Source organism: Lygodium microphyllum, chromosome 7 (genome assembly GCF_053477565.2).
Source record: "Lygodium microphyllum isolate KBCC chromosome 7, Lygodium_microphyllum_v1.1.10, whole genome shotgun sequence".
In the NCBI taxonomy this organism is placed as follows: Eukaryota; Viridiplantae; Streptophyta; class Polypodiopsida; order Schizaeales; family Lygodiaceae; genus Lygodium; species Lygodium microphyllum.
Genome location: NC_141141.1, coordinates 54,588,546 through 54,616,301, shown reverse-complemented (window position 1 = coordinate 54,616,301; position 27,756 = coordinate 54,588,546). Strand labels below are relative to the sequence as shown.

Sequence of the window (27,756 nt, the reverse complement as noted above, 5' to 3'; positions counted from 1 at the left end):
TTCATACTTGAAGAGAAACAGATCTAGCATTGGCCCAAGGGTGCAAGACATGGAAAACAAATTTTATGCTCAATATATCTCTTCTAACTTTGGAAAATAGCTAATGGATTTGGCCCATGCTTCAATGGAGGAAATGGGTGCGGGCTCCCCTAAGATGCAACAAACAAATTTGGATTTGTGTACTATTTGCAAAAAATGTTTAGAGCAGCTGCATCGCTTGGTGGTTGGACAATCACAGGCTAGAGTTTGTTACTTTGACAATGGGTAAGCATAATGTTTTGCACCTTGCATCATCACAAAACAGGAATGAGCTCACTTTTAAGGAGATAAAGATTCTAAAGACAATGCGGGCAATTTAGAGAAACAAACCAAACATGAAAATGACATGTTTTGGTAGACTATCTAGGGAAGCTAGATGACGTGGATAGAATATATGCAATAATGATGTGAATGGTGGATGTGATGTGCCTAGACCTTACTTTTGGGGTCAACAAAAGTATCCTAGTGGCATGACCATTGAGGCATTCATTTGGTTTTGCAATACCTCGAACACACAATCATGGGTGGTTTTGATGAATAGAATGTTGTGGGAACACTATGCCCTATGCCAAGGATGTGGCTAATGATGTTGAGGGCACAAGTCCACTTCCATAAGAGATAATGATGCTTCAAAACAATGGGTTTGTCTTGCAAAATGCTAGTCTTACTGCCTACCAAGCTCCTTTTGCAAATCTACCTAGTGGATGTCATCCTAGATATCGAGATGGTAAGTTGATTAAATGGAGATCAAGGTTGATAATGAATTTTAGAAAAATGTTCGAAAGGGTAGAATTCTAGATGAAAATATTATTTGTAAGGCCATTATGTTGTGCAATCAGCCATATGTCTTGTTGTTAGCATAGAAGGGAGCAAAGCTTTAGGTGTTAGTTACTTTGTATCAATTGTTGCAAAGTTTCCTCATTTAGCATACTATGATTTTTAGAAGAGAGAAAGAAAGCATCAAGTTTATGTTCCCTACACAAGCATATATACTACATGTTCTTAAATGTTCTTGGCTTGGACCCCTTATCACATGGGGTTCATTCATCATGAAACTTTGGAAAGGTTGAATTATTTCAAGCTTTGAGGGGATGAAGGGTTAACATGCCTGCTTAGAGAGACATTTGGTGTAGTGGTGGGGCTTATACCTAGTATAGCATTCTTGAGTGCATGAGGTTTTGATTCTTTTGATTATTGGTAAAAATACAAAGTTGTGCAATCCTAAACTTGCATAGATATATGTGCAATGAGGCTATGTTGCTACAATTTTCCTCCTTTGTTTCTATTGCATTATAATATGTGGATCTCACTCGTGACGTGTTGTCCTTGTTGATTTTGACAATCCACCCTTAAAACTGTGCTTTTTGTTCATGAAATTATAATTCTACCATTCTTAAATATAGCATCCTTCAATGAACAAACCTCCTAGACACATCGAGATGTTTTGTATGTGTCACTCCAACTATGGGAGTGGATATGATGTTTTGCTAATGGAAGGGCTATGACATTCTGCTGTTGTTTGGTGGTACTTTGTGACATGTTGCTTGGTTTTGTTTTGTGCTTGGAGTGATTGCTCAAAAAAAGAATTCCTTATTTGCAAAAATAGCTATTAGAAGCCAATCACCAATTGACTGATGTCATGCTTTAGCTTGCTTATTAGGAGAAGGTAAAAATGACTTTTCATGCAAGAGAAAGCTAGGAGTATCAACACAAGCACAGGGTCAATGGAAGGTTGCATACATAAGCCTATAGGAGATAGTAGCAATTAGCCTAATAGGAGCTGTGGGATTAGTAGGAAATCAAAACCAAAGGTTGTACAAAGAACCGTAATGAAGGTTATAGCGAGGTTCCGTACAAGATCCAATTGAGAAACAATAACTCTTTAGGAAAGTTGTATTACTAGCCCCCCACGCTCCACCAAATAGAGGACCCTAAGAAACTCAAAGCTTTAATAGGGTTGATTTCTAGAATCTTGGAGGTCATGGAGCAGTTTTTTGAAAGCAATCAAATCTCTAAGAGCACAGAAAGAAGAACTTGGTCCATCATTTGAGGAAAAAAGGATATGAGGATCAATAGTTAAAGGCGGTTGGCCTATAGTGACCAAAAACACCCCAGTTAGGATGTCCAATATCTGTAGAGCCACCCATGGTCATGATGTCCTAGGAGATTGGCCAAATCCACTAGAGTTTGGTGTAGACGAACCTAAAGCAGAAAGTGGCATATGCTACTATGGTGCAAACCTTGAGGGCACAATCCCAAAAGGTGATTGAATATCCTCTCTCCCCAAGCTTCTATTGTAAGAAGAAGAGGAAAATCCATAAGAACCTATGAAAAGGTACCAAGAAAGAATAGATCAGACACCTTGGTAGTATTTGAATTTAAGGTGAATGAGAAATGTAGGTTCATGAGACCACTACCCCCACACACATACTATGGTTACTCATATAGGTAGTTGAGAACATAGTATGCAACTGGCTCAAGCAACTGGATCTTACAACCTATCATGAGTCTTGTCGTGCACAAGGAAGCATGGATAGCTATCTTAAGAAGAAATTAAGGGTATTTTGGTCAAGTTAGCCAAAGTGCCAATACCCCATCCTCAAAAACAACAAAAGGGAATGGAAAGCTTTTTACTACTCACATGAAGATGAGAGGGCAAATCAACTCTATTGCCTTAGTATGAAGAAAGTAAGTATGGTACATGAAACTTTCCCAGGGTTCCAAACATAAGGGCCACCCATCTAGATAAAACCTACATATTCCAGTCATTTGATCCAATGCATCATTCCACCATTTTATGTGAGATATCAGCAACTTACCAAACTGCTCCTTCATCACAACCTGCAACTACCTCAAACTTTTGATAAAGCCATTGCAATAGCCAATCATGCCATATGAAGGTGGAGTCCTATTACTATTTTTTTATGTAAATTTAGGTATTGATCATGTGGTGATGCTTTGGGTCTACCTCCAAGCTATGTTGTTTGTCCATTTACTATGTAGAATTTCTAGAGGATATGGTGGATAGTAGGTTTGCTAAGTGCATATATCCCTTCTTCCTTGAGTCATCCTTCCAAATTTCTTAAGTAGTGTACTATTTTCCATGCATTCAATCATATTTTATTCACAAAGAAAAAAGGGGGTAAAATGCACTGCACCTATAGGTTCTCAAGTTATAAGAATCCAATGGGCTTGGTCACTTAGCTCCATTTCAATCCCCTAGCCCTTACTCCCACATCACAATCTTAGGGTGCATCAAGGGTAGGACATCCTAGGCTTGCTCATCTAAATAGTGGGCATTAAATCATTAAATCCTAGACACACCCCCTTAGGAACAACATGAGCTTACAAGCATAATGGACTCCCTAAAGGTCCCTCAAAATCATTGGCCTACATTGACCATAATCTATCACTCCTTTGTCCACCAGACAACCAACAGCCTTCCACCCCCACCATCAATAAATCCCTATCAAAATGCAAGCAATCTTTGACTCTAGCAAAATCCATCCACCTCAATCCACTTTTTCAGCAACACACTATCACTCCTCTACAAGGACTTCTTCACCACAACTATTGTAGTATTCCTCGTCTTTGACACTTCACTACAGTAAGCTATCTTCAATGTGAGTGCCATGGGATTGGCACTTGTCTAGGAGTGAGGCATAATCTTAACTATGAATGTAAAATTCCTCCATAAAGTCTTAGACAAACATTTGAAACTATTGTATTAATCATCTTGGATATCTTGTTGAAAGTCAAGCTCCTTCTGTGCATTAATTATCATATTAAAAGTAAGGTTTCATTATATATGAGTGAGTAAATACTCATCATATGGCCACAAACACAAGGGAAAGTGGAAACCCTAACCCTAGAAAACTAACAAATGTAGGTTCAATGCCCAAGGGGAAGGTAACCCTAGAAAACTCTATACAAAAGATGAAAAAGGGTAGAAGAGGCCATTCATGTGTGTGCAAACCTTTTCTATCCTCTTTCTACTCTATTATCTATGTGTGAGAGTGAAGAAGAATAAGTGTGTGAGAGTGTCTGGCATGAGAGACATAGTGTTGTGAAGCTCTGAGCATTCTCTTCTCTTCTTCTCCATCCCATCCTCTTTGTGAGTTGAGTATGTATGAGTGAGTGTGTGAAGTTGAGAGTGTGGAGAGTGAGGGACACACCAATGTGAAGTTCTCTCAATCTCTTTATCTCCTCAAGCTCATTATCAACAAGTTCTCTCTTCATGGGTAACAACACAAAGCTAGATCATGAGTGAAGAGCTATGCATGTGGATTTTGGAGTGACACTTAGAAACACATTATGACTAAAACATGGTAAGTATTCTTGATACATTTATTTCAAATTGATCCATCATTTCGCTTAATTCATTGTGCTTGGGCATGCAAATAGGCTAGGTGAGAGAGAGTTGTAGGCTTTGTGCATCAAGGCCTTGAAAAAACAAGGGTGTATCCAAGGGTACTGATGATGAGCTTGTAGAGCACAACAATCACCTACAATCATGATACTCAAGAAAAATGGTAATATCAAAATGTGCATGTTACAAGAAAGTGAATGCAACAACAAAAAGGGACCATTATCCACTACCATATATAGATCATATGATCAAAAGACTATTGCACAAGGAAGTTTACATCATTCTTTATGGATTCTCTATATATACTCAAGTAGAAGTCCACTCACAAGATGCACAAGGCTACCTATGCCACCAAGTGGAGTAACGTTGCTTATAGTATTATACCATTTGGGTTGACTAATGCTCCTATCTTCCAAAGATTGATGTATAACATCCTTAAGGACATATTGCAATAATGCTAGAGGTGTTCATAGATGATATCTATATTCACTTTAGCTATGAAAGGAACACTAAGAGAAACTCCACCTAAAAGTTGGAGGAGGAGTGAGAATGAGAAAGAAGAGCATAATCAGAAGAAAGAGATATGGATGTTGGAGCAAGAGACAGTAAGATGGTATGTGGAAACTCCAATAGTCACAATGTGTGACTTACCTTCCCTTATTGTATTATCATATAAAGAATCAAGAATAAAGTGATAGTGATGGGTAGCCCCCACCTACAGTGTATATGTGTATGGACACTATGTATGAAGTAAATGTAGGCAACTAGACACAGGTGGCCTTTAACCCCCCGAGTCAAATATGCCTCGAGTTAGGAGAGAGAAAAGAAAAAAGTACAATGCGTACATATATGTAGAATGGGATCAGGAAAAGATATCATCTCATCCTATGCCCATCATCTTCCTAAGGAAGGCAAAATGTTTCACTGGGAGACTTTTACTGAGAAGATCAATATGATTCTCATCAATAGAGACCTTGACAAGCTCAATGGACTTGTCCTCTACCACACCTCTTTGACAAAGTGATAGTGCACCTGGATGTGCTTGGCCTTTGCATGAAAGACCAGATTATAGGCCAATTAAATGCCACTCATAAAATCCAAATGCAATGTAGGAGTCATAGTCATACCAAGATTCAAAACCAGATATCCTAACCATAGGGCCTTGTTGCAAGCCTTAGTGATGGCTGTAATATACACAGCCTTAGTTGTAGACAAGGCAATGCATTTCTACATTATAGACATCCAAGAAAAAATACCTCTAGCAAAAGTGAAGACATAACCAGAGGTGTGGACTTTCTACTATCTACATGTCTTGCATAGTCTGAGTTAGTGTAACTCACAAATCTAGTATCCCGGTTACCATATAACAAGTCTATAGTGTTCTTAAGGTATTGCATGATACCCTTCATGGAATCCCAATGTTACCTACCATGTGTTGCCATATAATGAGCCACAATTGCCATTGCAAATGCTATGTCTAATCTAATGGCTATCATGGCATACATCAGGCTCCCCACTATGGATGCAAGCAAAATCTTAGCCATCTTGGCCTTCTCATAATCTAACTAGCAGAAATCTATCTAATTGACATTACATGAGAAGGTAAAGGGATACCACTGGGATTATCATTGTGCACATGAAACCGCTCAAGTACTTTGTAAGTATACTTCTTTTGTGATAAGTAGAGGAGTCCCTTAGAGCAATTGCACGTAATGCATATTCTAAGTATGTCCCATATTCTTCATCTCAAAGCTCTTCTTAAGCTAAGTCTTCAAAGCATCTAGCTCGTCATGAGTACTCCTAGCAAAATTAACACATAATACCAAAATGATAAAGCTAGTATCATGGGCCTTCTTTGTGTAAAGTTTGTGGATTGATAGGGTTTAGGGTTTAGAGTTTAGGAGTTTAGGGTTTACGATTTAAGAGAATGTGAGGCTCTAATGATGAACTTTGGATGCAACTTATTGCCTTTTTCTTTGGGAATATGGTAGAATACCTCACACCGAAAGACACACAAATGGATATGTAAATGAGGTTTACTATACCATACCTCCTCTGCAACTCTAGTACCAAGAGTAGTGCATGGGGATTGATTAATCAAGTAAACAATAGTAGTAACTGCATCAACCTAAAATGTGTGTGATAAGCCTACCTAACTACATATATTGTGAACTCTTTCTTGTATAGTTCTATTTATATGCTTTATAACACCATTCTAGGGTGGGATGTAAGGGGTAGTCAATTAATGCTTATAATCCTACTCATCACAAAACTGCTTAAAGGCATGTAATGCATATTCATCCCCATTGTTAGAATTGAGGAATTTTAACCTATGCCCAAATTGGTTTTCACCCATAGCAAGAAAGTGCTAAAAGGCAGGCAAAACTTCTAACTTTCCCTTTATTAGGATAGGCCCAAACCTTATGCCAATAATCAACAATGAATGTTACAAAATAGTTAGCACCTTTTGAGGACTAATAGGGTATGCTTTCACAAACATTAGAATGAACAAGAGCCAAAGGCTCACTTGTGCACATAAAGCCATAGTTTTTATGTGTGTTATGAGTCTACCTACCATATAAACAATAATCACATGAATCAAAACAAGAAAAGTCAAGGGGTTGGAGATACTACAAACAAATCAAGACTGTTATTCCTTTGAGGGACATATGCCTAAGACAACAATGCCAAAAAAATACATGTGGAGTTCGATCAACCACCAAAACATGATCGGTGGTACTAGCTACAAGGGATAAAGATTGTGAATCTTGACATGTCTAGCCAAAATGAAGTTGCCATGAGCGATTTTTTATGTAGAATCACCAAAAGAAGAATGATACCTAGCATTGTCTAATTGTCCTATAGAGATAACACTTTTAGTCAAAGTCATCATATGGTAGCGTACATCATGCAAAACAAATGAAGTGTCAATATAGAAAACTACAAATGAACATCACTGATGCCAACAATATCATAAACACGATTATCTCCCAATCTCACAAAATGTATTATAGGATGATAGATATAGAACCAAGCATGATGTAGGTCACATGAAAGGAAGCCACTAAATCAAGTAACCAATATTGGAGAAAGAAGATTGAGTATTAGTTAATAGGACATTAGGTGAAGAAGTAGGTAGAATGTACTTTTCAAAATTATACTCCCATGCATTTATCTCCTAAATGTTGATAGTAGACTTTATGATGCTACGAACATCCCAAGTCTTAGCATTATCTTACACTTTTTCCTTGCCTTTATCTCACCTATCTTGGTGGATTTTATGGCATTATGGCCAAATATGACCTTGCTACCCATAATAATGACGCATAAGAGATGACTTGGGGCCATGGGATTTACTACAGCTGTACCCACAAGATCTAGAATTTGACTTGCCTTGCTATGCAGATTTATCACGGTGGTCCATTAGCACCATCATTAAGGCCTCTAACAGTGAGTACATGAGAGGTTGCATCAATATTCTTTCTATTTACTTTCTTAGGAAGCAAGGCACCCTTTATATCTTCGAGATCGAAACCATACACAAGTGCATTAGTACTTCTGGTAGTGCAAAAAGTATCCTAAGACTTAATGAGAGTAATAAGCAAGAACAAAGCCTTAACATTTTCCTCAAAAATAATCCCCTGTGAAGTAAGCTAGATGGAAATGGAATGAAATTCATTCAAATGAAAAGACATATCAATGCCTTCCTTCATCTAAAGATTCATGAGTTTCTTAAGCCAATATAATTGTGAAGCATGGCTTTGCTTATCATAGATATTGCATATCTTCTCCCATAACTCTCAAGCACCCTTGTTAGTCTCAATGACATTAAAGTAAACCTACTTTGACAAAGACAAGATAATAGTGGACTTGCATAACTCATCAAAATCAACCCAAGCCTCTACATCAAACTCTTTGGGATTGATCCTTTTAGTCTTCAATGGTCTAATTTGTTTCTTTTGAACTAAAGATGACCAAATCTAGGTCTTCTAATAATTGAAGTTATTTCCATCCAACTTGTATATATTGAAAATTTTATTATCCCTAGAAGCATTTGAAGTAGATGCCATTATGACTGGAAAGCAAAGAGTGAATGGGTTGTTGTAGTAATAGTAAATCAGCCTAAAACTAAATATAAGAGGCAGGGTGTAATACAATGTATGGCTTCCACAAAATAAATGTGCTAAAGTGCTCAAACCAAGGATCTTCTCCTCTCAATAAAGAGACTCAAAAATAAATTTCAACATGGCTATCCATAAAACTATAGTAATAGAGTATGCAAATGTAGGCAAAAGATTACAATACAACCCTCCCATTGCCAAGGAAGTTTGAGTAGCGACCAGGTTGAAAAATGCAACTAGTAGTGTACAAGAATGAGCATAAACCTCTAGTTACCAAGTACTATCATAGAACTAATATATGTTAGGTATATGGATGTATTTCCAAGCAAAAGACTAGCGTGTATATAAGCCAACTATGTGCATAAGAGATCTCCAAAAGTAATAGAGATCCACCAATCTACAACTAACTCACTACATATGAACAATGAAGCTCAATTATATTTGAAATATCAATTTGTGGATAAAGCGTGGCATCATCAAGGGTCATAGTATCTCCAATAATGGTATTTCTATGGATATAGCAAAAAGTAATAATGGACCTTTCACCACTCAACAATGCTAAATGAGTTCAGTGTTTCCTTAGGTATATCAACTAGTATAGACATTTCATCTTGAACGATGCTATGGTTGCTAGACCTCTTTATAAATTATTAATTGTGTGGTAATATATATAATAATGTCAAGAATGTTGTGATTGCTAACCTCTTTACAAATGACCAATTGTGTGGTAATAGATAGAAGAATGTCAAGAAGCTTGTGAGGCATTGAAAAAGGCTTTGATTATTACAAAAGCAATCCTAAGAGCCCCAACCAGGACAATCACTTTTCATGTATATGTTGATACTTCCAAAACTTCTATTGGAGTTGTGTTATGCCAACTTGGTGACCATAACATGGATTTTCTTGTAAGTTTTGCTAGCAAGAAACTTACCAAATTCGAAAATGAATTATTTAATTATTGAACAAAAAGACTAAAGGATGTTGTTAATAAGTTTACTTGCCACTCCCTTACCTTTTTGTCAATCATCAAGCATCATTTCATGTTGTAGGACAAGCCATGTGCTATAGGATAGATTCCTCATAGCTGGCTCTTAACCCTATCCATACTATATGAAAACAAACAATCGTTCCAAGTCCTTGGAATATGCCATTGGAATAAAGGAGCACTAGCATACCATAGAAATGTGCCATTCAATAGGATAGGTCATGCATGGACAAGAATTAGAAGCCCATATTTTCAATCCATATTGACAATGTTCACTTTTGCACTCTATGTTGCTTCATGTGCATCATTGATAAGATATTAAAGTTGCACATCAATTACATGTATACTTTGAAACCTCCTTTTAGATGCCAAGTGGCTATGAAGAAAATTGACAAGTTATTAAATTCCATTGGTGAGCATAGAGGCAAGGCTAAGATTCAAAAAGACCAAAAGGCATCAAGGCTAACTTGTGATGTAGCCCTAAAGGTATTAATGAGCAAAACAAAAGCCAAAAGATTCCCACTTAACATGACAAGCAAGTCATCAAAATTGAAGTGGAAGCTTTGGAAATGTAAGGGAGGGGATTGAGGATAGGAGTCTCAAAGTGAGAGGGAGGTAGAAAGCAAGCTGTGAAAGATGAGAATGAGAGACCTTTTCAACCATTAAAAATTTAAAATCTAGAAAATATTAATATTTACAACAAAACAAAAACTAGTGTACCAAAAAAGGATAATATACCATTCTCCCAGTTGAAAAATACAACATCATATTAGAAGCACTTAAACAAATGCACCTTTTTGTGTCCAACTCAGAAATCAATATCTACACTCTCCACCATCAGAGTTAGATGTTCACACATATTTAATGAGCTCCAATACTTTTTCAACAAGACTTTCTCTACCAACCCATTTGGCATATAAATCTCATTGTCAAAGATAAGTCCCCCATCTTTGTTGGACTCTAGAAGGATTCAGTTGTGCACTTTTTTCATCCACTATTGAAAATGGAAATGCATATATAGTGAGGAATGCGTAATCAAGTATTAAAATGTTGTGCTACTAGTAGGTACCCTAAATGAGTACACATTACCTCTATGCATACTGTCCACCTTATCCCAACCTTCTCCAAAGATAGATATGAAGAACACTTCACCTATACCTTTGCAAATGAGCATAGAAGGACAACAAAGTGGATTGGTAGCCTTGAAAGTATGTATGAAAGCATGAAATTCACAAATTAGAAAATACCTATATATCTTAAATATTTGAAGAATTTCATGGACTTGTGAATACCATTAACATCTTTGTTAATAGCAGTTGCATTGACCACCATTTAGGGATCAACCACTCAACTTACTTGAATGGCAAGCAAGAAGAAGTTCGAGTACCGTATGGATTCAAAGAGGTAGACACCATATATTTCTACTCAAACAAAAAAAATTCAAAGCTGAGAAGGCTTTGCAAAGACTTCCCAAGCACCATCAAGTTTTTGCCTACATCAACATGCAAAGCTTTAAACATCTAGTTAGGCTCTTTAAGGGTGTTCCACTGTAAAATTTGATGGAAAAATTATTGTAAATAGGGAATATACATATAAGCAGACGAAATTCATGATTGCAAAACAACTAAACCAAGAAAAGGAGTATTACGATGGAGACTTACAATAAGATGAGAATACGTTATAGGTACCGTTGGGGGTAAGCTTTAAAACCTTTGTAATATGAACACGTTGTACTATTGCAAATAGATCACCATCTCAAACCTCCTTAAACCCAAGAAATCTACCTTTTCCATGGTTCTTCAATATATCATGGCATTTTACTCAATGAGGGCCTATTGCTCTTAGTTGCATGTACACCCATGAATCTTTTTCGAACGTTGCTTCTATCCATTGTTCATGCTTGTCCTTTGTATTACGAACATAGATAGCCTTAACAAAATCTCGAGGATGCCATTGATGACTTGTGGATGCCATTAGAATGATTCACCAAGAAGATACTTCTAGTTCTTGGGATGAAGAGAACAGGGAGCAAACTATAAGAAAGGGACGAGTGATGGCTATGGAGTACGAACTGAGAATGGTGCCTTTGAGGCTATGGCTATGGCTATGGAAGGAAGGATACAATGGAAACATTTAATGGATAGATTAGTAAAATGGAGAGGGAGAATATAAAATGAAATAGCTATTCCCAAAGAAACGCAGAAAAAAAGATTTTCTTTAACTATACACAACACAAAATAAGTTTTTGGAGGAAAAGGGGGCCTTTGGGGAGAAAATGAAAAATTTTTAGATTTTTCCCTCCACTTTTGGACACCTTGTGATACTCACCTAGCATGGGGGCCATGTTGTCTAAGGTAAAAGTTTGGGCGATAAGGGGGGTAAAGTGGAGTAGGCGGACAAGCCTACTTGCAGTGGGCCCAAGGGGAAAAAGGGAATGGATAAAATGTGCACACCACCTCTTCTCCCATTGGTCCACTCGAATCTCTTGTCATTGGGAGAGTCATTAACTTTTAAGCTAAAAGGCCCTTTTTTAGTCCATATCTCCCCTAATGAAGGGGTAATACCATGGCACTTATTTTTGTAACAAGTAAATATAGGAAAATTGGAATGGATTTTTCTTTTCAATTGAAAGTTTTATGATAGCTTTTCTATTAAGCATTTGTAGCTAGTAGCTCCCTAGATTCCACAATTTGTAAATTGTGACACCTCTAGTTCTTATCCTAATCAAAGTCACAAACAATGAGGATAATATTGTATTCACAATCAAGAAGTGGCATGAATTCATTTTGCATGCTAGCATGTGGGGAGTTAGACACCTAAGATGCTGGCAATTAACAAATTTGGTGAATATTATTAATAGGTACCCAATGACTATAGAGTTGGTGACTGGTGAGTATGCTAAGGCTATAGCTAGAGTCAACATTTCATCAAATATGTGGACTTCTTCAAGAACTATGATCCAAACGCTAGCTTTAACATGTTGATATATAGAATGGGTAATGGGCAATCAGTCTAGGAGAGAGCTAGTCGAGTAATTCTCACTTTAGAACTAACAAAGATGTCTTTGGGCATCCAACAAGGTTCAAGGAGGCACAAGAAGTTGCTATATAGATTCCTCATGTGATATAAAGGTGGGATGACATTTATACACATGCCCTTTCCTCTTGAATGATTACGAAATAGCCAAATTCACCCTAGCACAACATCCAAAAACTAGTTTAGTTTTGAGCCTAGGCTCTTTTAGCATGACAACCTTAATGTTATTTTTCAATATCCCTCTAATGACTACTAATCTATTAGTGTTTCACATATTATATGTCTCTTCATCTAGAGGCCCTCTCTCTCCAAAAAGGGAGTTTTCAAGGCCTATATTTACATTAAACCTAGCAACATGGACCGAAAATTTAAACCTCCTCCAAATGGCTTCAGTTGAGGTACAATGGCATAGTAAGTGAGGTGTCATTCCTTTTTTCAAAAACACACGAGGCACCAAGGTGACACTTTCATGAGCCTCTTAATTATGTTAGTATTGAGCTTCTTAGCTATAAGCTTCCATAATAGCATATTTAGAAATACCTTTGCCATGGATACATCATTGGAGTGGTTAGCCCCATCCATATCCTAGATACTAGTAATGGTCTCCTTCTTCTTTGTTGCTTTCAATGGTGGGAAGAGACTTGGTAGTGATGCTTCACCGTCTAGATCATATTCAACTCTTCACAAGATGTTCATCAAGATACAAAGAAAGAGCAAGAGATAGTAAGTAGCTACAAGATTAGATTTTCTTCTATCTCTACGTGTATTCCTTCCACTGTATTTAGAATAGTGTTGGTATTCAACTTGAATGTGGTGGGTCTTATATTTAGAATAGTATCGGTATTCAAATTCAATGCAATGGACCTTGATGGTTTTCAATAATTTGCACCAACTTGCACAAATAGGACATGCTCTGCACTAGAGATGCCAATTAGTAGTCATACTTTTGATTTGGGGCCCAACCACTAGGATTCTTGATTAGCATAAGCCTCTGACCTAACCTTGCAACCCTCAATGACTCCCCTTTTTTTATGATTATTACAAGTGAAGTAGTGGCAATCCATACTCTCCAAGATATGCATCATGTCAACAAGATCTTACATCAAGCATAAAGAATCCTAGGCATTCTCCTTAACATGATACATGATGCATGTCACCTATAAGTCACACCTCTTGTTATGTTGAAGTCACCTACCAAGAGTGTTGGCATTGGTGGCATCCTTCTTTCCAAGCTCTTAGCGTGCGCGCGCACGCACACGCACACGCACACGCACACGCACACGCACACACACACACACACACACACATGATTTTCATTTCTTCTTATCCCACTTCAATCAAGATTGCAAGAAGACAACCTTTCTCATCTTTCCACTTCACTTTCAATTGCCATACATCTTTTACCAATAGTAAAGTTCCTCCTTGCCCTATAACTATGCCATATGATACACTTTAGATGAAAAATCTTTCTATTCCACCTCTCCTTGTTGAATCCTAACCTCCTATGGTGCAAAAATATTTGGCTTTGGTCTTCTTGAAATAGTATATACATAAATTTATTCACATCATAGTGTAGGCACCTCACATTCCACAAGATAATAGAAACCTTTGCTCTTCTTTTCATAGATGTGTCCATCAGTGTCTTCAAACTCTTTAGCACTGTCCAAGACATCAAACACGTTTTGATCAATCAAAGGTATTCTTGGTGTCTTTGAGTGACACTTTCTTCTCACCTTTTAGTTTTAATAGAGCTTTCTTTCTTGAATGGTGGGATGTTCTCCTTACCCTTCTTTGTGTCAACATGCAACATTTATGAACCCTATATTTTACCTAAAAGGTCATTCCCCTTGACCTCTTTTGATTTGTTTAGTGTTGATGCAACATCATGTTTGATACCCTTGTCTTCAGCCAACAAACCCTTCTTCTCAAGTTGTCCCTTATTGGATTCTAACCTTCTAGCCTTTCTTTTCCCTCTAGGCTCTCCTATTGCTCCAACTTTTGATCTCTCACTCCATTTAGATATGGGCACTCTTTTGTGAAATGCTTAGCTTCATGACATAGATAGTACAAGTGTGGGAAGAATGAAAATCTAACTTCCAAACCACGAGTATCATAAACTCACAGAAACTCAAACATTTTTTGTGGTGGTCCCACATGATACATGCATGCTTGTTTGCTATGAGGATTCCATGGTGGGAAGGAGTCATGTTATATAATAGCTTGCCCAATGGCTTCATTAGCATTCCCACTTCTCCATCCATTCGATTAGGGAAACCAAGGAAATAAATCTAAGCTTGGCATTCATGAGATAGGGTATCCTAAGTTGAGAATTAAAGGACCAAGCCTACACATTGACAAAATTATCACAATATCCAACCATAGAGGCAAGAATCCAATCCCTTTTTTGCTTTGACCCAATGAGTGTGAAATAGAACCCTACAAACCTCAAATGTTGGAGAGTTGGCTTAGCACTATATGTAGTAAGAAACCATCCCCTCCTCAAACTCTTGTTCATGACCCATAAAATAAAAGAAAATACAAGTAGAAGAAATATTTGCATATCTCTATTTGATTCGTTGGAGTGAGAAGGCCACACATATATGGTGCTTTCAATAAGCTTTTCTTTCTTTCTAAGAATGCATTGAGCTTGTTGTGGATAACATTCTCCATGTCCTACATGTTCACCTTGTCATGATTCACTTCAACTAGTAATCCAAGTTTGTAACATCTCCATGCCTTCTCCTCTTGCTTGAAACTTTGCTCCTCATCATTACCAACCTACCTTTTTCATGGTCCTTGGGCTTGCATGGGCAAGAATGCCACATGATAGTCTTAGTTCAAATGTCAAATTTAATGTCTCAAATGCCTTTTAATGCTTTAATGAGCATGTTCCCACAATAATCTACTTTGGATGTTGCTATCTTAAGAGATTGATCATGAGCATCTTCTAAGAGCACATTCTCATGGGCCTATTATAAATGCATGGGAGGAATTTAGAGCATATCCAAAACTTTCAGGCTTCTTTCATGAGTTTTAGAGCACCTTTTCATAGCCCCTTTTCCCAACAACATGACACATATGCTGCCTTCGCGTTTCCACCTCTATCAAACGACACCAATATGTGAAATAACCAGGAAAAGTTAGGCAATATGTGCAACATATTTCTAAAAGTTACAGAAAACACATTACTAGCTATTATTGCTTTTTGTGCATTTTAAAAAGGGCCTATAGAAAAGTCTCCTTTTATTTCACATATGTTACTTGCAATAGGTAGTTAAATTACACCACCCTATTGTTTGAGATTATGTGGTCTTGATCTTTGGCCTTTAACATCCAATACCCTTGCTTGCAAAACCCTTGGGATGGGGGTGAATTGTACTTGGGAAATAGAAGTGTGGAGAGAGAAAAAGAGAGTTTTTAAAAGTAGTAGGAGAGACAAGAAGAGTTTTATTTTATGTGAGAGAGAGAGAGAGAGAGTTTACGAAAAAAAAAAAAAAAGAGAGAGAGAGAGAGGCATCTCCTAAAGCGTGGGCGTCTTTCGTAGCTGCCACCCTCTGGGCTCCCACATCTTCCTCACTCTCTCACACTCTCTCTCTCTCTCTCTCTCTCTCTCTTTCATGGATTCCACCAATATGAAGAAGAGGAAGCTCATCATCGATACTGATCCTGGGATCGGTACGCTTATCTGCTTTCAGTAGAGCCATAAATTTTTAATGGTATTGGTATTAATACGCGTCGATGTAGCTGTTACGTTATTGATCCGATTTCTTAGTTTTTAGTCCGTGTCTCATCTTCATGAATACGTATGTCAATTCTCAAATGAAGTAGGCTCGTGGAAACAATGTTGAATTGTTTTTGCAAGCACCATTTCGGAGAGGATTAGCAAGGCGATTAAGAAAAAAGAAGTTAGCATTGAATCATGCGGAAAGCCAGCAATCTTGTATAATTTCTCCAGTAGTATTGGAAAATCTAGAAAGAGCTTCCTTTTTTCCAGCCGATCCACAAACCTTATTAGTCTAGTAGTAGTGGAAATCTAGGTGTTCAGAGCTTACCATCTAAAATAATCGCTTCTTATTTCTGTTACACTCACAAACCTGAACGCCCACAAGGGGGGCCGCCTCCCCTCCACATATTAGCCATGCAACCATGTAGGTATTTCCTGTGGACACCAAGGATATGCCATGAGCCAAGCAAATGACGGAGCTTGATTGCAACTGGGATCCTTCTCCTCGGGCCACTTGCCAAGGAGGAGGGTTCACCCTAGTGTTCAAGGGATAAGAGCCCAGACCACACAAACACTTCATTTGAGCATAAGTGTCCCTACCCATGATGCACCTTGTGGGGCTTGAAACCCACAAGGTCTAGGTTATGAAGCACAAGCTTTATCACTAGGCCATCACTTTGGGGGACTAGTTGCTTCCTTTTTTGCATCATTTAACACAAAAACTGAATTGCATAGATAGTGAGTAGCTCTTCTCTTAGCTTAATGCATACCCATAGTGTGTCGTCAACTTAGAATTGCTTTCTACTATAGTCAGCACCCATGACCGTTTGGGTCCATCTAGGAGATACCTTGGCAATTTTTGTCTCATATTTTTTGTGGTCTTCTCTAGCATTGTGCTAGTTGTGGGTGGATTAGGTTGCTAGGAATAGGTTAAGGTATGTCTTTTCATAATAAGGTCTATACAAACATGAGCTGAAACACTCTAGTTTGCTACCGCTCTATGTTCTCCCGTATTGTACAATTACTTAATCGACTGCAAACCATCTCTTAAACACCTTTATCCAAAAAAAGAAAACACACACACACACACACACATAACAAAACAAAACAAAGTTCATTGTGGTTCTATTTGCCTTTGCACGACTTGGTAGGCCATTGGGCAGTCGATGTGCACCTTTTGTCCGATGTCGTCCTCTCTGGGGTGACTACTTGGGGTAAGATAACGATTGCCTTTGTAGTCTTGGTGGGCCTTTGGGTAGCTATCATGCACCCTTTGTCGGATGCCTTGGTTGCTTTGGGGTGGGATGCCTTGGGCAAATTTGGGTGGTGGCCTTCTTTCTAGCCTTGTTTTGGGCCCAAGAGGGGGTGTTGAGCTAAGAAATGTATTACATGCTGATTAGCCTTTTAAACAACCCCAAAATATTCTTATTTAATGAAAAACACAAAAACGGTGCACGATTCGAGGGAGTTTCAGTGAAACCCTAATTTGAGAGGATCCAATCATATCTATATATAGATAGGCTGCTCCCATTTAGTCTTTATCCTTATGTGTAGGTTTCTTACTCTATCGCGTAGATTTTAGTCATCAGCCACCTACCATCTACTGTCTAGCCATCATCGGCTATAGCCCATCACTATCCAGCCCTAGGTGGTTCATTTTCAGCCATCGCCCTGCTATTTCGAGGTATCCATCCATTGCATCATCATAGCACCTAATTAGCCTATGTCTTTAGCATTTGGTGCCTTGCTGCCATCCCTCCCACCAAGCGATTGTTGTAGTATCTATGTTTTTGTTGTCCACCAGGCCGTCTATATCAGCAAACACCTCTCCTCTTGTCACCTAACAGTTTTTTGCCTTGAGTGATCAATTTTCAGCTTTCTTTGGTGGTATACTGCTGCACCTACTAGATTTTAGCCTTTGATTGCTGTGTTTTGGTGAACAGCTACTACCCTTCATTATTTAGCACTTTCTTATCTCCGTGTGGTGGTTATAGTACTTGGGATTTGTCTTTGGTGGACGTCACTCTTTGACACTACTGCTCTACCCTCGGGCACTCTGTACTCTCTTCATTCATTTACAGTTTTCATTCACTTCAGAGTTGTGTTCTTTCTCTCTTCTTTCACTCGTGTCATAGCAACATGGAATGGTCAATTTTAGGTCCCCCGTCCCCGTCCCCGTTCCCAGTCCCTATGCCCTATTGCATGCCTATTCCATGTGACTATATAGCCACATGGAATGGGAAATCATGGGGTTCCCTGTTCCTGTTTCCTGTTACATGTTGCTATGGCTTGTGTTTGTATTTGTGTTGGAGTTTTGGGTTTTGCTTTTAGGATTTGAGTTTTGCATGTGTGTGTTTGTATTGTTGTGTTTGTACACTCCGTGTTTGCTCGGTGCAAACCCTAGCCACTACTCCATAGTTTTCTTATACAAAGGAGTGTGTCATACTTCCATTTCAAGCCAACAAAGCTTGTTACTGAATTTGATGTAGGCAGTCCAAGTCGCAATGATGACAGCAGAAATTGCCAAATGAGCAGTCCCAAAGTGCGTGGATGTTGCTGAGGCTGAAGAAACATAGTAGAGGCTCCAGAATGCAGCAGTGCTCCAATGATGAGGTCTGCCAGGAAAAATATAGCAAACGTCGGTGCAGAAACCAGCAGCATTGGCAGCTAGAGATTGCTGACTAGTAGGTCGCTTGGCTGACCCAAACGCAGCTAGCTGAGATGATGACCAATAGCAGAAATCAGTCATGTGGCACTCTAACATGCGAGGATGATAACGATGGGCCAAGTAGGGGAGGTGCTAGTAGTTGTTGGGGGATGATGTCAAAACAGAAGTATAGATGAAAATGATGAGCAAGGGCAATGTATTTTGACGAGAAAAGTAAAGGATATATGATTGGATTAGGACGGATGGGATGGAAAGAGTAGCCAATCCATGGATCCCCTATACAAAACTTTTTGAGCCAATTGTTGTGCCAAAACTCTTGAATCTTGTGTTTTTAATGATTTATCTAGAATTTTGGTTTGGGCTTGTACAAAAAGCCAAAGACATTAGTGTTAGAATTGTACATATCATGGTTGTATGGCACATTGTTTGAGTGCATTGGATGTTTACTTGGCAACACCTTTCAGCTGGTTTACTTGCTGACCTGATTTATTTATTGCTCCTTATTGCTTATAAATAGGCCACCTCTCTTCCATATTGTTATCTTACTCGCACATTGCATCCTGCTAGAGAGGGGAGACTAGGAGTACTCTCTAGTTGTCTATATTTTGTGTCTTTGTACACACTCTTGTGCTTTGGTATATGGATTCTATTTTCCAAATTTATTATTTATGAGTTCATGTGTTCTTGTTCTTTTGTTTTTAGTTCTCTAAGAATACATTGTCTTTCCATGGACTTGTTGTAAAGAATGTGAAGATATGCTAGGGTTTGCACTGAGAAAACACAGCATGCATGACCAAGATTGAAACACAAAGACTTAGACAGAGACAAGCAAAACTCAAACACAAAACACAAAATGCAAAAACTTAAAACTCAAAAACAGAGAGAAGAAACTTTGAAGTGAATGAATGCTGTAAATGAATGTAAGAGTGTATAGAATGCCTAAGGGTAGAGCAATGTAGTGTCAGAGAGTGACGTCCACTGGAGACGGATCCCAAGTGCTATAACCATTGGTTGGAGATGAGGGTGCTAAATAAAGAAGGGCAGTGCGTTGATCACCAAAACACAGTAGTCGGAGGTTGAAATCTGGTAAACACAATAGTGTACTACTAGAGAAAGCTGAAAATTGATCACCTGAGATAGAAAACTGCCAGGCAACAATAGGAGATGCAGATAGGTATTTGTTGATGCAGATAGCCTGTTGGACAGCAAAAATGCAGGTATTGCAACAATCGCCTAGTGGGAGAAATGGCAGCAGCTGCTCGCCTGGCACTAGATTTTGAAAACGCAGGCTAATCAGGTGCTATGATGATGCAACAGATGGAGATCTCTAGACAATAGGGCGATGGTTGAAAACAGGCCATCTAGGGTTGGATAGTGACTATAGTCGGTGATAGCTAGACAGTAGATGGTACGTGGCTAATGGTTGAAATTTGCACGATAGAGTGAGAAACTTGCACAAAAGGATGAGACTGAATGGTGGGCAGTCTGTCTATTTATAAATGTTGAAGGGTGTCCCAAAAAAATTAGGGTTTTAGAGAACCATTGAAACTCTCTTGAACTGCACACCAAATTTCCGTTTTTCATCAATTAAGAGTGTTTTGGGGTTGTTTAAAAATGCTAATGAGTTGTAAAGCATATTTTAGCCCAAGAACTCCTCTCAAGCCCAAAATTGAGTCTAAAAGGGAAGGCCTAAAATGTTTACCCCAAGGTGTCCCACCCCAAAGCAGCCAGGGCTTTAGACAAACGGTGTATGACGATTGCCTAGCAGCTCACTAAGACTACAGAGGTGATGGTGATCTTACCAAGGGAGTCCAAGTAGTCTCTCCCACAGAAGATAGGGCATCGGACAAAGGGTGCTCGTCGGCTACCTAGTGGCCTACCAAGCTCTACAAAGGTAGATGGAACCACAGTGAAATTTTTTTATTTTTTTTTGTTTTTTTGGATGAAAAGTTAATTTAGGGATTATGGCCAATGAATTAATAGTGACCTAGAAGATGAGAGTAGGGATGGTACATACAACACATCACAAAAAAACACAAGCAAACCCAACCACTCAAGGATGTCGATGGCGAGGGAAAGGTGATGACGTATCATGTGAAGGTGTAATCTTCCAATGAAAACACTTTAGGATCCGTCCAATGGTGTTTTGCACAATGGGATGCATAGTATACTACATGTTTAAGAATGCCCATGCAGCAGGTGCTACTTGGACAGTGTCCCTCGTGGGGAAGTTGTTCACTTGCCCAAGCACCTTAGAACAAAAGATGATGAAATCATGTGATGCATAGGTATAGCAAGGGAGAAGGACCGATGTCGAAGACAAGTACCGAAACCTGTAGAATACTAAGAAGGGTAGGAATCCTCTCTCAACCTAGTTGTTGATGCCAAAGAAGGAAGAGGAGTCGGAAAATGTTGGTCTTCGTGTGGTACTGAGAACCATGTGGATGAAAATGATGAAGTGTCCCTACTAGAAGAGTAAGGATAGAAAACACCGCTATGATAGTATCAAGAGAGATGTTGCACGATCCGCCGCGGGAGGGGAAGCTTTCATGCTAGTAGAAGAGCAAAACTCCTAGTAGATGTTGCACCGGTGTGTAGCTCCTATCTCCTGCTTAGGAAGGACGGGTGTAAACTTGCATGTAAGCCCTTCACTAAAATACAAAACCTTGCAAAAGAGATCAAAATCTGTAAGCATAGAGGTGAGTAGTGAGATGCTTCAAAAAACAAAACTGAAATAAAAAAAAAGCAAAGCTAAGTGCAATGCAATGAGTATGTATGTATGCAACAAAAGTCTAAAAATGGGAAAGACTAAGTGTGTGGCCACTGTTGTATACGCCCGCTAGTAGGGCTCTACCAATGAAACACTTGACAAGGTGGTGAAGTGGTCCTAGAAAGTGAAGAGGATGCCCTAGGAATGGATGCATAAAGTGGATAGTGGAGCCACTAGCAAACTGATCAGCCAATCCTTTAGGAGTAGTGAACAAGATAGGCTGTTGAGATTGTCTGTGTGCCACATATCTAGTAGCCTTTGGGACATGGATCAGCAGCAGGAGGCGTAGCCCTATTGGACTAGCCAACCGGAGTGGAGGTAGTCGCAACAATTTGCTATGGTTTTCTAGGAGGGATGTCTTGGGCCTTGGTATGACACTCGTTGTCCACATGGGATGACCTTTGGCAATATGTGCAAAACCTATTTTTCTTAGGAATTTGCTACCAAAGGAGTTGTGTTTCTTTAGTTCTGTCAGAGGAAGTGGTATCACACTTATTTTGGCTTGCCTTCGCAATTTGGCAAGTTCCTGCTATTGTTGGTTTTTCCTCTTGAAGAAGAGACAATCAACCCTCATGCCTTTGAATGGATATGTGTGGAGGACTTCTTATGGACTTGATCGTGCAGCCTCGCATAACACAAGAACTCGCACTCAAACTCATAGAAGGTTTGGCAATCTAGGGAGTGAGATAATGTGTTGGATAAAATGGAAGTATTTGTCAGACAACTTGTTTAAGAAAAACGTAACTTGATCGCCGTTTGATTTTGGGGAGCCAGTAGTGGGAAACTCTGCAAGTAATCGCCAATATTTGGCCAACCTGACTTTGAGATTATCCCCTTTCTTAACGGAAAACTCCTTACGCTCAAAATCGAGATCAATATGTCAAGTACAGAGGTTAGTGAGATGACTACAACGCTCAGATGCAAGGGAAAAATGCTGTAATTGAGAGTGGAATTCAAGAAGCAACCCCTGCATTAACTCAACATTGGCCGTAGCATTGCGGACTCTCCATTGACGGATGTGATCAAGGTTAGCTAATCAAGGGTTGGTACCAACAACAAGGTCTAAAGTCCTTGAGATTCAAGTACTTGTTACATGAATTTCAACCAAGTGGTGAAATTCGACCCGTTAAAACAGGTCTTATCTGTGAAGGCATTCTTGGCCATTGCAACAAGAGTAGTAATGCTAGGAGATGGAGATGTGTAATGGGGGTAGGGTGAATAGGGGGGATAGGGTGGAAAAGTTGAGTACACTTGGGAAGGAATCCCAGAGTGCTCACCATTTATACAAGAAGTGTATGTAGCAAATCCATATGTGTGCAAGGGCGGATTGGGTATAGGCATGGTAACCGCCTGTGGTGCCCAGGGTGGAGGGATAGGGACACGAGGAGCAGATGATAAAAATCCTTGTGTAGGAGTGATCCAAGGAATGTGTGAGGATAGTCCATAAGTAGAGGATGGATATCCTTGCGTTTGATAGGTCGTGTGGGGGGGTTGTGAGTGTTCAGGGGGGTAGTGAGGGGATGCCCATCACAGCCGTCCCGAAAGGAAGGATGTGGTAAAGTGGAGGTATGTGGAAGATACAGTGTTAAAGGGTGGCATTTCCCCTAACAATGCATCAAGAGGTGGAGTGAATGGAGGGTAGGTAGATTGTGGTATAGAGAAAGAGAAAGTGCTAGGAGTGGAGATGGAAGATCCAACCCCTAGTATGCTTTGAGCGGAAGTGGAGTGTAATCTAAGGTTTTGGAATGAAGATGTGAATGGATCAGAATGTGGAGAAGATAGTGATGGGGTGGGAGGGAGTTGAGGAGTATGGTTTACTTGCTCAAATGAAATAGATGGTAAAGATATACTTGATAAAGAATATCTACTTCGAGAGCCTCCTCTATTAAAGTTAATATAATGAAAATCATCCAGATCTTGCATAACAAAAGAAGAAACATGAGAGGGTTTTGGCTCATACGACTCAAAAGGATTATACAAACTTGATATAAGGCTTGCTTGAGATAAAGAAGATGGATCGCCAGATGCATTGAATGCTGTGGACCCTCCAAGCTAAGAAAGGTGGCTAGTCTCACCAATCAGTTTAGATGGAGTAGTAGCACTTGTTGGAGTAGTGTAAACTGAACTGTATGTGATGTGCAAGTACTTCTCGAACTCTTCATCTGTAAGATGACCAAAACGAGAAGAAGATGGTTAAGGTGAATGTGTGTCTACCTCCTCAAGACCATAATGCCTTCTTAGAGTCTCCAATGATGGAGAAGCTTAATAGGGCATCATAGGATCCCTAGAAGAAGGTGCTTGAGATATTATAAGTTAGATTTGAGTCGCATGCGAGTCTCACACAAAGACTAGCCTCCACAATCACCATAGGATACTCTTTTAAAGACCATTGGCTCTGATACCATGTGAAGATATGCTAGGGTTTGCATTGAGGAAATACATGTACGGCCAAGACTAAAACACAAAGACTCAGGCAGAGACAAGGAAAACTCAAACCCTAAACGCAAAATGCAAAACACAAAAACTCAAAACTCAAACACAAAGACAAACACACAAAGAAGAAACCGTGGAGTGAATGAATGTTGTAAATGAATGTAAGAGTGTATAGAATGCCCAAGGATAGAGCAATGCAATGTTGGAGAGTCACGCCCACCGGAGATGGATCCCAAGTGCTGTAACGATGAGTTGGAGATGAGAGAGCGTCGAATAATAAAGGGCAGCAGGCTGGTCACCAAAACACAACAGTTGGAGGTTGAAATCTGGTAAATGCAGCAGTGTACCACTAGAGAAGGCTGAAAACTGATCACCCGAGGTAGAGAATTGTTAGGCAACAATAGGAGAGGTATTTATTGATGTAGGTGGCCTGCTGGACAGCAAAAACACAAGTACTACAACAGTCGCCTAGTGGGAGAGATGGCAGTAGCCACTCGCCTAGTACTAGATGTTGAAAATGCAGGCTGATCAAGTGCTATCATGAGGCAACGGATGGAGACCTCCAAACAACAGGGCAATGGGCTGAAAATAGGCCACCTAGGGATGGATAGTGATGGTTGGGGGCTGCAGTTTGATGGCTGGACAACAGATGGTAGGTGGTTGATGACTGAAATTTGCATGATAGAGTGAAAAACTTGCACAATAGGATAAGACTGAATGGTGGGCAACTTGTTTGTTTATAGATGTTAAAGGGTGCCCCAAAAAAATTAGGGTTTTGGGGACCACTGAAACTCTCTCGAACCGCGCATTAAATTTGTGTTTTTCATTAATTTAGCGTGTTTTTAGGGCTGTTTAAGAATGCTAATCAGTTGTAACGTGTGCTTTAGCTCAACAAACAAATGGTAGGGTTTGCAATGGAGACAATTGATGTATGAGAAACACTAGCAATTAATGGACTTATAAACTCAAAGAATGAATGAATGAAGAGTGAAATCAAATGATAGTACAATGGGCTCAGGCCTATGTGTTTGTACGACCAAGGCTAAGGGTTGAGCCAAGGAGTTGGGTGATGACGTAGTTGCTCAAGATAATGCACTATCTTGGTTGATGAAGGATGGTCGTACCTATAGAAGGAATATGCATTGTAGAGGGAGCAAAAAACAATCCTGGGTAGGGGGAATATCAGAGAAGATATTGGGTGAATGTGGACATTAGTGGAGCGAGTGGAACACGATTCTCCATAGTTGATGGTGAAAGAAAAGTAAACTCCAAGGGCAGCAATAGCAAAACACAAATGTCTGCTGAATGGAAGAGCTTCCTAGAAGATGGGCTATTGCTCCAAATCAAGGGTGGCAAGTTGTAGGTGTAGCAAAAATAGAAAACATAGGTGTCATAATGTGGTGATTGCAACATCTGATGATTAACAGCCTCTAGAAGGTGGACAATTACATCAGCTGATGGGCGACAATCTGCAGAAGGTGCAGATTCAGCAAACATAGGTGTGCAGCAAGTCTTGTGAACTGGGAGATAGTTAGATGGCATCGATTAGCCATGGGTGTCAGCTCTAGCAGAGTGGCCAGCATCTCCAAGTGGCACAATGTAGGTAGTAGCTCCAACAAGCATATTCACAAGTGATGCAAAACGGGACATGGATGGGGGATAGGGGTGAAGTGTTGTCACTTGTGAGTATATAGTCACATGGAATGGGATGTGGGACAGAAAGAAGTTCCATCCCCACAATCCTGGAGTCCAAAAAGCATTAGTCAATCCAAAAGGTAGGACTAAAAATTGGTAGTGTCCATACCACATCCAAAATGCAGTTTGTAGGACATTTTCTGAAGCTATCCACATTTGATAAAACTAATCGATCTTGGTAAAATATTGCGTATCACAAAGCCGATCTATAAGGTCATTCATATGAGGTAACGGATACTTATTTTTGATGGTCACCTTATTGACATCTTTGTAATCAACATAGAAGTGCATTGTGCCATCTGTCTTTTTAGTGAGAAGGATAGGTGCGCCCCATGGAGATTTACTCTATTCAATAAAACCCTTCTTAGGTAATTGTGAAGTTGTGTAGCTATCTTATCCTTCTTTCGGGCTAAACCTATAATGTTACCGAGAGATAGGGTGTCTACCGTGTAACGTCTCGATCCTATTGTGTCTAATGTACCGCAAGATGGTGGAAGTTCGTCATATAATTCAGACAGAAAGATATTAGCGTATTTGTGTAGATTCGGATCCAAATATTGCTCGCATTTGAATTCACATCAATATTAGTATTAAAAGAAATTGAATTACATTGCAAACCAGATGATTGAATTTTCTCAATAAAACAAACGTAAGTAGCGACATCTGGGATCACAAAAACATCTACCAAAATCCAAAGCTGATATTGTACATTGGTTTTAGTAATCTCAGAGGGTAAACAACCCTCAATCACATGATGGTGACCATTATGTTTAAAAGGCAGTATATGAATTTATAGTCAATGTACAAAGAGGAATATCTATTAAAAAACCATGGTATGCCAAGAATGAGATCGACATGGTCAAAGCTCATTAGTTGAAAGTCTAAGAGCTCATGGTACTACTGGATCAAAAGATCTAAGCTTAGCACAATTTGATCCTAGCAATCTAGAGTGGGGGCCTTTACATAAGGGACACAATAAGCTTGGTCAGTAGGTGCTGTGCGGAGTTGCAATTTCTACAGTAATTGAAAATAAAGGAAATTGTGAGTAGAGCCATTATAAAAAAAAGTGTAGCTTGTTGGCTATTAGTACAAGCACTGACCTTTAAGAGGTTATGCGAGCTAAACATGATTTTATTTATGGAACAATCATTATAACTACTTGCATTAATAAAATAATATTTCAATAAAAAATCATAAGAAATACTTGGAGATTATATTACCGAAGCCTTTGAAGTGGACTTAGCCTTCTTATTATGAGGACCTTTTGTGTTACCGTGAAGAAGGCAATTGATGAGTTGCTATTGGGATAGAAGGTTTCTTTGGCTTGAAAGTGGAGGCAACTCGATGGGATCTACCCGTCGACTAGTTGCCCTTGTAGCCAAAGTATTATCAAAGTTTTTTGCATACCTGTAGACATTTTCTAATGAATGTAATGGATTGCGAAGCTTCTCATTCTGGTAGTCCAACGGAAACCCGAAAAGATAATGCATGTAGAGTAATAATCGAGGATCATCCAAAGTCTTTGTTTTGTGGAGAAGATCTTTGAATTCTTGTGAATATGCATCCAAGGTTTCTTTCCATACCAAGCTCAAAAAATGTACAAAAATTTTCAATATGATGATCGGTATAAAACACTTTTGAACATACCAAGCTCAAAAAATGTACAAAAATTTTCAATATGATGATCGGTATAAAACACTTTTGAAAAACAGATTGAAAATCTACCCATGTTTTTAGCTTGGGGCATAGCCCTACCCACCAAGCATACGCCGTCACCTATAATGTGATTTGTATCTATCCAATATGCTGAGCATCATTGAACTGATACAAATCAAATAAGCCATTAATTTGGCTAGCCGTGAATTGTTGTTGGTCTCGTCACATTCCTTCTTCTCTCCTTTAAAAGATTAGGTTGG

General features: G+C 39.1%; 1 protein-coding gene across 5 annotated transcripts in view; it reads left to right on the top strand.

The window, feature by feature from the left end:
- The first annotated feature begins 16,063 nt into the window (after positions 1-16,063).
- The window catches only part of URH2 (uridine-ribohydrolase 2), a 235,457-nt gene continuing 223,764 nt past the window's right edge, over positions 16,064-27,756 (top strand). For 4 of the 5 annotated variants that reach the window (XR_015691312.1, XM_087681375.1, XM_087681373.1 and 1 more), the window contains exon 1: positions 16,064-16,225. Coding sequence is in view for 3 of the 5 variants with exons in the window: in XM_087681375.1 (XP_087537501.1) it covers positions 16,168-16,225 (58 nt within the window). In the remaining 2 variants the exon portion in view is untranslated. The remainder of the gene's footprint in view (positions 16,226-27,756) is intronic. The other variant, XM_087681374.1, reaches the window with a different exon arrangement.